This window comes from Trichoderma aggressivum, assembly GCF_033847375.1.
Source record: "Trichoderma aggressivum f. europaeum strain CBS 100526 chromosome Unknown scaffold_018, whole genome shotgun sequence".
In the NCBI taxonomy this organism is placed as follows: domain Eukaryota; kingdom Fungi; phylum Ascomycota; class Sordariomycetes; order Hypocreales; family Hypocreaceae; genus Trichoderma; species Trichoderma aggressivum.
Window position 1 is genome coordinate 602,960 of NW_026946384.1, and position 11,015 is coordinate 613,974.

Genomic DNA, 11,015 nt, shown 5'->3' on the forward strand with positions numbered 1-11,015 from the left:
TTGGTACATGGGAAGTGACCGCAATTCGGCCGCCAAGTCAACTAATCACATTATTCAACAGGCTGAAGACTTGAAAAATCCCCCTTCAGCTTTACATGGTGCTGATATCAGCGACAGGTGGTATTGCATACCTAGCAACCGGTTCAAGTGGTTGACGTGGGCCATGTAGATTTAACCCTCCGGTAAATCGGCTGCTACACAGGTGGGATGGGTTCAACGGCGCTAATTCTCAAGCACTGTGTGCTTTTCTTCGGGTTTTATTCCTATCCTGCTCTTGGATACAGGGTCCTGATCACCGTCCGTGTATCCCGCGAGGACTAGGAGCCCGGCAGATACTAGCCTCGTGTCAACGAGTTAGTCCCGAATACTAAGTATTAGTCCATCATCGTAAAGAGATGCATCATTTTGATAAGACATGATTTCTTCAAGGTGGGGGGCCCTTGCAAGTTCATCCCGATCGTGCTGACGCTCCCCCCTGGCTTTAGGTGGCGCCACAAGCCTTTAACATCTGAAGACTCCGAGTTACACCGGCCAAGGCTTTGGTCACAGCTTTGTGCTAGCCAAGCGAACCAACTTGTATGCAATACTACCTGTCGCTGATATCAGCGCCAGTCGGTTCCACCGAGGGTCGCTAAATGATACAAGTGTGATAACGCGGGACTCGCCTGACAGACTAGGACGGATATTTGGAATGAGGTACAAGCAGTATGATAGCCGTCGTTCTTGTACTGGGTTCGTGATGGACAGTAATGGCAGTAGTTGCACAACGGCCTCAATCGAGACACATATACCACTACACACGGACCTAGGGAAGATCAAATTGAAACCGGGGGTGACCCAACTGCAGGAATTGAATCCTAGTCAATCCTAAACCCGCTCCGATGCAGACGCTGCATCCTCCCCCTCACCCAGGATCCTCTTGAAATCCCCTCAACCGTTGGACACGGGTGAAACCTGTGTATATAATAGCATATTGGACGCAATTCGCACATGCCCATTGCACAACGAGGATTCTTCGCTATTCGATTACTCGCCCGTGGGACAAGATGGCTACCGGTATCTCAACTTCAGGTATGAAATGAATCGCCTCACCGACAAGCATATTCAGTGCTGATGAGTGTGGATCTAGACTATCTTAGCATCAACAATCTCGCCTTTGAATGGGCAGAGAGCTACGACACTAAGGACTGGGGCCGTCTGAAAGAATGCCTTGCACCCGCGATCCGCCTAGACTTTAGTTATCTCCGTGGGGAAAAACATGAGAATCTCACCCCGGAAGCGTATTCGACCATCCTCATTGGCATGATTGGAGACAAGCGGTTGAAGACGCAGCATCTCCTAGGCGTGGGACAGTGGGAGCTCCAGAGTGACGGTGTCGTCCGCGTCGCGTGGCAGATCCGAGCGGCCCATATACGATATGCCGACGAGACTCTCGCAGAGGTGACAAACCACGGCCATGGCCACGGCGTCACCACTCATTGGTACAAGAAGGTTGACGGCGTTTGGAAGATAGAGGGCGTCGCGCCTAGACTTGAGTTCCAAGAGTATGACTTATTCGGCACCCTTGCGGCGCCTGAAGAAGTAAAAAATTAAGAGCTTGAATAAAAAGAGCACCACTTCAATATATGCTATTGATGCGAGAATTTGGATACAACTCGTTCTAGAGACTGACAATCAAGGGTTCCATGTTACTTCGACCATTGCGAGCTTACAACCCTCTGGTCTTCGTACGCCTTCCATCGTGAACCGTGAATCGCTTAACTCCAAGACGCGTCTAAACTCGTCTGCTGATCTATCTTTTCCATTGGAGATTGTTGCCATGATAAAGTCCTGTTGGAAATTGAACTTGCCGGATAATTTCTTCACTGGCCTGTCCTCCAAGACTGAGTCCCAGATAAGGATCTTGGAGCCTTTTCGCAACGCTGGAATAAGAGCACGAAGAATGATGGCGCTGTGATGGTCACTCCAGTTATGAAGACATCGGCTGATTAAGTATGCGTCTGGCGGGTTTTCTGACTGTTGAGGCTCCATAAAGTTTTGCTCCTGGAAAGAAATCCGTTCGTTGAGCTCGGCTGGGAGCAATTTTCGACCCTTTTCTACAACATGAGGAAGATCATGAATGGTAAAGGACAGATTTTGAGTCTGCTTGGCCAGGGCTTGGGAAATCTGCCCATATCCACCACCAAGATCGACCAGTCGGGCCCCAGGTCTATCCAGCGTTGACCAGTCGAATCCGTTGATGATGTCGAAGAAATTGAAGTCTTTATCTTCGACGCAATACTTCATCGCCCCGTCGAAGCGATTGGCGCGTTCCGGCTCTTCAGCCAAAACGGTGAAGAGTGATCGCCCGCCATTCTGCAGACTGAAGGCACTCTGATCAGGCTCTCCAGCGTCGTCGCCAAATTTTTGCCAGGCCTCAATCAGCTTCAAACTCGCGGGACCAATATCCTCGAGCTGAAGACCTATAGCGCTGTAGTAGCCATCGTCTGCGGCTAGCAGCCTGGATATGGCAGTATGGCAAATCTGACCCGGCACTGGTTCGTCGAATATGTTCAATGTCATGGCTGATCGAATTGTTCGAGTAACGAGAGATCTGCCCAGCCCGCTGGTAGCCGAAATCTCATCGTAGGTCGCCGTCCCATCGAGGGGTATGGCAGATGCCAGCCTGTATCGCCATATTATTCGCAAGATGAGTTGGTCCGTCCACTGTTTCACATATGAATCAGCAATTGTATTCCCCTTCCTCATTGACAGATGGGGATCAATACCCCAAAAGCTATATCCAATCCGGAGAGCCTAGCACCTCTGAGGAGTTGCGTAATTGTGTGACTTGTATCAAGAAGATCCCATCGTAGCTTTTGAGCACCATCCGGCAGTAACTCGAGAGTGTCTTTGTCGAAGGACGTAGGTGGAAGATTATTTTGCTCAAGCAGTTGCTCAACTTCTTTTGCCTGAGCTAGCAGTTCCTCTGCCAGCGATACCAACGAAGACATTCTTGAAACAGCTGCTCGCTATGAAACGACGTATAGCAAGACTGTATGCAAGATGAGCGAAGACGGCTCTTCAAGGGACATGCCCGAGCTTGCTTAGCAGTCACATATCACAAACACCAGCAACCACGTTTACCGAACATTGGCGATCTAATCCATAACTGCCATGGATGATCTGCCACTTTTTCGATGGCCGAGCCAGAATCAGCTGGACTCATTTGGGATTGAATGCCTATTCTGGGTTAAACATGATCATTTACGGATACGAGAGCCACATCCCGGGCTGATGTGCCAAGGTTACAATGCCGTTGAAAGGCTCTGTCACGGTTTACTTGATACTGTGCGGAGCAGGATGAAATCCTTCCTTGGCAAAGGCAAAGCCTTGACCTGGACCGTAGGCGAAGGCGGCTAGGCCGGATCACGAAGCGGAGGTTCATGTGTCTCGGTGATGCCCCATATCCAGAAGCCGAAAGGCATTGCCCAGACTATCGAGGCAGACTCAATCAAGCAGGTCTGATTTGAATTCTCCCCTCGGCAGCAACTCACCGATTCCAATACTGTAACAGACTTACCCCATGTCGAGTGGGCCGGAAATGGCGTTTCATGACACACAACCTAGTCTATCACAGGAGCAACTTGTGCTTGTACGAGTATGTACTAGCAACTACTAGTAAGACGGGACGAGACGGGACGAGATTTGCAGCCAGGGCAAAAAAAATCAGACGCCAGGCTCCACCATCTCATCAAATAGCCAGCTAGACTTGGTTGTAAAAGTGAAGCCAAATCTTTATTGATATCTTATTGGGGAGCCTACTGCACGTGTGCAGACGTACGGAGTATATGGTACCTATGCAATAGGAATGATACTATGGCCAGGATTGAGGAACCCCCTACTTTTATTCGCAAGGTCTATTCGTACATGCAGTTGGGAAAACTTTTTTCTTTTCCCGCCTCTCGGCTGAATAGAGGTGCCGATACCATGTAATCAATCACATCAAACATTCTATTTCCCTTGCCTTATCGCAGCAATGTCAATGCGATAGTTTACTTCCCCAGATACGTCATGTCGTCTTTTTTGCCGCTAAGAAGAAAGCAGGGTGAGACAACGTCGATCTTCTTCAACAACAGAAGGACAATGTAAAGATACAAGCATGCTGACATGGTTGCCTACATACTTACTGTATGCAGAGCTGTACTCGTAGAGCGATGGTATACCATTCGCTTAAGGCTACTCGTTTAGGGAACATCCTTGGCCCCCATGGGTGCTGTATGGCGTAATCCGAGTGCCTGCTTTCTCTTCATAATACGACGCTGGAGCAGAGAGGCAAAGAGGATGACCAGCTGATGCCACCCAGGGTTCCATACACCCAAGTCATCCTATCCCAGCACAGACCGAAAGCATCATTACCTCGGCGTGCCCTGCTCCGCGTCCAAATGTCGCATCTAAAGCTGGTGCTCACACATGAGCCACAACCGCTGCTACCTTCCACCAAGAAACCAGGCATATCAAGTCGCGTCTCCGGGGGGGCTTAGCGATGTACAGTACGACTTGGACGTACCAACAGACGGAGATGTGCTGGATTTTCCCTCATGTCCATAGCATTGGCTGACTGCCCACGTACTGTGTTACGTCGAAACAATCATTGTCTGTGTTGACGCGGGCGCAATGGTCTGATGTCTTTCATCCAGCCATAGCCTGGTAGGGGAAGGGCCGCATATGTAGAGATGCTGATCGATCTGCGTGAATCCATGCTGCGAACAGTGCAAGGATGCGAACTGCTGCATGCACTGAACCAAGAGCGACATCTCCCAATTTTAGCCTCGTCATCCCACGCAGTCGTTTTTTTCCTGCTTTTTATATTTTATTTCCTCTGCTACTAGTCTTGAATCTATCCTCGGTTAGTGCTTCGACTGTAGGAATCGTTTCTTCTTTTCTTTTGTCTCTTTGTCTTATTCACTAGTTGTTCTTCACCTCGCTCCATCATGGCCGATGTAGGCGGCGACAAAGGCCCTCTTTGTCTCGCAGTCATCATCGCCACATTGGCTGTGGGAGGCATCCTCGTCTTTACTCGCGTCCTCACTCGTACAGTCATCAGACCCCATTTTGGGTGGGATGATGGCCTCATTGTCATTACCTGGGTATGTTGTGGAAGCGCGCTTCTCGGCGCAAAATGTTGTCGTTGATGTCGACTGACTTTGTCGTCTCAGTTCATTATTCTAGGCTACAATATATGCATGTTCGTCTCGATTGAACGAGGTTATGGAAAACGCGGCGCTACCTTGACGGATGAGCAAGTCACGTCGGCGATTAAAGCAGAAGTCATCGGCCAGTTCTTCGCCATCGCCTCATTCCCATCCGGCAAAGCCTCCATCGCGTATCTGCTGCAGCGTATTTTCCCTGGCAAGAAACTACAATGGTTCTTGTGGTCATTCGTTGCCGCAAATGCTATCTGTTTCTACATTGATGCCATCTTGATTTTGGTCCAGTGTCAGCCAGTGGCATTTCAGTGGGATCACACCATCCCGGGGGGCAAATGCTGGGATTCAAGAGTTGTTGTTGACTGGGGATTTCTCACTGGCGGTAAGTCCTCGCTTCACGTTCGCTAGGTCTATACAAATCCCAAGCTGACATAATATCTAGCTATCGGTGCCCTTACAGACTTTTCCTTTGCCGTCCTGCCATGGTTCTACCTCAGGAAGCTTCAGATGGGCCTCAAGGAGAAAATCACCATTGGCGTTGCCCTCAGCATGGGTTTCTTCGCCACCGTGTGTTCGTCTCTCAAGATCTATTATACGTGGACTTTAGGGTCGCACCAGGATTTTACTTGTAATTCCTCTCATGATTAGTGTCAATGTACTAAACGGAGACTGACTTGTATACAGATGATACCGTTCCCTTGGTCATTTGGTCGTGTGTGGAGCTGGCTTCCATCAACGTCGCTGCTTGCATTCCTACTCTCGGGCCACTCTACCTGTGGCTCCTTGGTCGTAGTCCCAAAAGCACAAGCGCGAAATCCGACTATGAGTCAAGGGGGACTGGCTCCGGGAAATTCGGACGATTGGCGAATCGGAACAGTAGAGGCATCGAGCTCGAATCCCTCGATGACCCATCTTTCAACATCTACCAATCCAAATCCTACAGGGTCAGTTTTGGAGACCGCGATGGCAAGCCGATAAAGGTGACAGAGACGGCTCAGACGACGCAGACGACACAGACGATACAAACAGAAGATGCTGGGGCTACTATCACGGTCCAGCGTGCTTACGCTTATTAAAGTCCAATGTTTTTTCTTTCTCTTTCTTATAATGAATACAATGTTTGGTTGGCCTAAGGCGTTTGAAGATGCTCGCAAAAGAGCTTGGGATGGAAGGTTGCGTGCCAGCGGCGGCACATATATGCGGCTTGCGGATGAGAGTCACGATGGATGAGAGTCACTATGGATGAGATTAGTGAGAATGTGATATACCCAAATTTGCAAAATCATAACTGCATGTAGAACTGAAACGAAGAAACTTGAGCGCGATCAATCTCTCAAGGGATATGAAACTTCTCAGTGAAGATCAAGTTTCTCAACAGCATTCTTAACCTTAGGAGTTACTGCAGAGCTATCTAGTTTCCAGAAACCTTCTGTTGCTAGCTAAAATAGCATAACAGATACACTTTCTATACTGAAGTTGTTGCACTCTTACAGAACTCTACAATGAGTATCTAGTTGTACATTATATCCTAGATGGAGACATGGTGCGCACAAATCGGCCTACTGCGCTGATGATTCGCAGCTTATAGAAGACTTTGCCGGTGAATACGGTTGAAGACGTGGTTAGGTAACTACAATGGCAACTGTCCGTAAACTCTAACCTTGTTTTAATTATACTATGACGAGAACGAGTGGAGACGCTTTGCTCATTGCCGATAATATCTGGTTTGACTTCTGTCTATGGTAAGAAGTCAAGGAAAAATACCAAGTGCCCCTGTCGATCGAAAGAGTAAGACGGGGACAAGTCATACTATGTCAATATACCCTGAAAGTTGCAGCACTGTCGTTTTGGAATAACGAATACTATGCGAAACTACCTATGTGGCATCACACAGCCTCTTGTAACCCAAGGTAGTATACAACGCCTTCCCATGTTCCGCAATGACCTCCGTACTTGATGCAGAGACAGTGAGAATGGTTCCACAAATTAGACCTTCTGAAAGGTAACATCACTATCTTTTCGTTCCCCTAAGAGGTTATGCGACCTCACTGTTGATAATCAGGCCATTCATGCCGTTAGCTTTTAATAGAACACTACCTAAGGGATAGTCCCACCTCTATTGCTACAGACATTGCCGTGTTTTACTCCCTTCAGACCTTCCTCTTCTGTTGCCATGCTACGATTGCTTCTATCTTTTCTTTTAAGGCTTACCATTATTCTGGCAATGTCACCTTCCAATGGACGATTTGCCACGCCGATCATTCGTCTAATTGCTGACGGTCAAGGCGCAGTTTCTGAAGAATCAGTTTTTAAGGGCTGACTGGGACGTCGCGGAACTTGTAAATTGCAGAGCCGAGGTTTCAGACGTTTGTCTTCTGATGTGGATAGTCGAGGTAGTGTCTCTATGCTACGATATAGTCTTCTGGCAGTTCCATAACTGTACCGATGGCTCTTCAAGACGTATCGTTACATTTTAAGGTCTGTTATAGAGAGTAGCTATTCAGCGCATCAGAGACTGCATGAAGTTTGTTTATCGAAACAGAATGAGATAGAAAGCCTTTTACAGGTACTTATCTGCTTAGGTAGTAGATAACGGGATTTTGAGCATCTGTTACTATTATTACCTCCTGCTACTATCGCTCAATGTGGCTTTCACTTTGAGACACAGGATGCTGGATAGTAAGCTTAGGGTGTTGAATAGCCACCTCCCATAGTTGTAGCTCAATTGCCCAAACACTGCGATAGTATAAACTCCAAGGAAAGTAAATTAACAACAACTTCACCTGTGATGTAAGTAAATAAATTTCACAAAAGTATCACTACTAGCACGAATATCTGTCTAAACAAATGACTTTCTCTAATTCCTATATGTTATGCACCTTGTTCGATTTTGTTCCAACGAGTTGCGCCGAATGGGGGAAAGTCTAGCTGTTTCAATATCTGTACCAACAATGATGCATTATCCTTTACAAATGGATTTACAAAGATGACATACACATAAAATTTTCTTCCATCTTTACAGCAACTTAGCTAATGTTTCGGAAGCCAAGTACCTTGCTCTTGGTTCGCTCCTTCAATTACTCTCATCCAACTCGGGCGATTCTTAACAAAAAGCTTGTCAGAAGCGGCAGCGTATGAGAGAGTAATAGAGTTAAGGAGAGGTTCTAGTTATTATAAAGGGATAAAGTAGCTAAAAGGTATATAATAACTATATTTATCTTTAACCTTTTCTTAAACTAAGGGGATTTATATTTCTTTATATAGTAAATCCTAGCTATAACTAGCCTTTAAGTAGTAACTTTAGTAATATTTACTAACTTTATAGCTTTATAATATTTTTTTTTTTTTAAATTTTTAATAAGTTATTTTTTTTTTTTAAAAATATACCCTTATATAGTTTTTTATAATCTTTTTTTATACTTTTTCTTAAGGTATTATTAAAGTATTAACTTTAACTTATTTTTATATAAACTATAGTAAAATTTAGTTATAAATAAAAAACTTTTATTTAATATTATAATAATAAGGGGTATAATCCTTAAGTAAATAAAAGTAAAAAACTATATAAAAGTTATTTATTATAAAGTAATTTAGTTTTTATAATAATAATTTTATAAAATAAGTTAGTAATTATTAATTATAATATTTAAGTTATAAAAAAGTAGTTTTTTTTTTTTTTTATAAAATTTTTAATTATTATTATTATTATTATATTTTTTTTTTATATTAATATATTTATTATAATATTCTTTTTAATTATACTTTATTAAAAATTATTATAAAATATTATAGTAATAACTATAGTTATAGCTATATTAATATTTTTTTTTATTATATAGCTAAAAGTTAATAAGTAAGTTATACCTTATTCTTAGTTTACTTTTTTCTTACTAAAGCCTAGTGTAGGCCTTATATATATAAATATTATATATATTATTATACTTATTAAAAACTAGGTAATATAATAGAATATTATTATAATATATTAAGTATATTTCCTTATTCCCTAAGTTTATTTTACTTAAGCTTTACTTACTTTTTTTTAAATAATAGTAATAAATATTTTTATTATAATAATTATAATAATATTTATATTTTTATATTAATTATTAATAAGGCTATATATATAAACTTAATTAATAAAATTAAGTTTAATAACTTTAATTTAGTAAGTTAATTTTATAATAGTTATATAATAAATATTAATATACTCTTAGGCTTATATTATTATACTTTAAGTAAATTATAAAAAAGCTTATAATAAAGTAAAGCTAAGTTTTACTTTAGTAACTTTTATTTATTAAACTTATACTATAGTAATAGTATAATAACTTTATTTATACTATATTTATAAAATTATAAATACTTAAGTTTAATTAAATATTATAAATTTATTATATAACCTTTAGGCTATACTTATATTTTATATTTTAATTTATTCCCTTTAATTTTATTAAATTACCTTTTATTAATTTTTTTTATAATTTTAGCTTATACTTAGTTAAGCTTAAAATATTATTTTTATTACTATAACTTAAGACTACTTTAATTTTTAAGCTAATATATTATAAACTAAAGTAATTTTTATTATTAATAATATTATTATAAATAATATTAATAAATAAAGTATATTTTATAATTCTTTTACTTTTATAATATTTTAATATAATATTTAATAATTATAATATTTACTAATAACTATAGTAAAGAAAAGTAAAAGAAATTAAAAAAAAGTAAAAAAAATTAAAAAAAGTTAATAAAAATAAAAAAAATTAAAAAAAAGTAATAAAAAGTAAATAAATATAAATAAAAAATTTCTTATATTTTTATAAGGTTTTTTCTTTTTATAAAATTTATATTTTTACTTAAGGTTTTTTTTAGCTTTTTTTTACTTTTTTTTATTATAAAAGCTTTATAAGTAAATCTTATATATTTAAATAAGTTTTTTAAGTTAATATTTATATATTATATTATATACTATTATAAATTATATTCCCTAAGCTTTTTATTATTTAAGTTACTCTAGGGCTTTTATAACCTTTTTTTTACTTTATTTTTTACTATAATAAGCTTTATAAGTAAATCTTATATATTTAAATAAGTTTTTTAAGCTAGTATTTATATATTATATTATTAACCTTACCCTTAGTTATATTACTTTTATAAATTATATTTACTAAGCTTTTATTATTTTAGTTACTTTAGGGAGTTTATAAGTTTTTTTTTATTTTATTTTTTATAATAAATAAGTTTTTCTTTACTTTATCTTTTACTATAGATCTTATATATTTAAGTAAGTCCTTTAAGCTAGTCCTTACCTTAGCTATATTACTATTTATAAATTATATTTACTAAGTTTTTTATTATTTAAGTTATTTTAAAAACTTTATAAATTTTTCCTTACTTTATCTTTTACTATAGATTTTATATATTTAAGTAAGCCCTTTAAACTAGTTCTTACTTTAGCTATATAGTAATTATAAGTTATATATACTAAGCCTTTTATTATTTAAATTACTTTTAATATAGCTAGAATATTATTTATACCTTAAAACTTTATAAGGTTTTATTAAAAATTATTTTTATATTTCTTTATAAAATTCTAGTTTATAAAATCCTTTTTTAATACTTAAGAATTATATTTTTTACTATAGCTTTTTTATTTTATATAATAAATATAGCTTTTTCTTTTTTTTTTATATTTTATAATCTTTTTAATATTATATATCTCCTTTAATATAAAAGAATTATTTTTTAATTTCTTAATAATTTTATTTTTACTTTTAAATTCCTTAAGGGTTATAATATTAAATATTAAGTATATTT

The 11,015-nt window shown here is 39.1% G+C and overlaps 3 protein-coding genes across 3 annotated transcripts; 2 read left to right on the top strand and 1 right to left on the bottom strand.

Annotated features, from left to right (window-relative positions):
* Positions 1-1,046: 1,046 nt before the first annotated feature.
* Triagg1_5375 (uncharacterized protein) lies at positions 1,047-1,593 on the top strand (the record flags this gene model as incomplete). The annotated part of the gene is made up of 2 exons (XM_062899882.1): positions 1,047-1,071; positions 1,130-1,593. 2 exons carry the CDS (start codon positions 1,047-1,049, stop codon positions 1,591-1,593), a joined length of 489 nt encoding a protein of 162 aa, XP_062755849.1.
* An 81-nt stretch (positions 1,594-1,674) lies between these two features.
* On the bottom strand, positions 1,675-2,993 carry Triagg1_5376 (uncharacterized protein; the record flags this gene model as incomplete). The annotated part of the gene is made up of 2 exons (XM_062899883.1): positions 1,675-2,706; positions 2,769-2,993. The coding sequence occupies 2 exons, from the start codon at positions 2,991-2,993 to the stop codon at positions 1,675-1,677; spliced, it is 1,257 nt and encodes a 418-aa protein (XP_062755850.1).
* Positions 2,994-4,973: 1,980 nt separating this feature from the next.
* Triagg1_5377 (uncharacterized protein) lies at positions 4,974-6,265 on the top strand (the record flags this gene model as incomplete). The annotated part of the gene is made up of 4 exons (XM_062899884.1): positions 4,974-5,129; positions 5,199-5,571; positions 5,632-5,817; positions 5,874-6,265. 4 exons carry the CDS (start codon positions 4,974-4,976, stop codon positions 6,263-6,265), a joined length of 1,107 nt encoding a protein of 368 aa, XP_062755851.1.
* Positions 6,266-11,015: the final 4,750 nt, after the last annotated feature.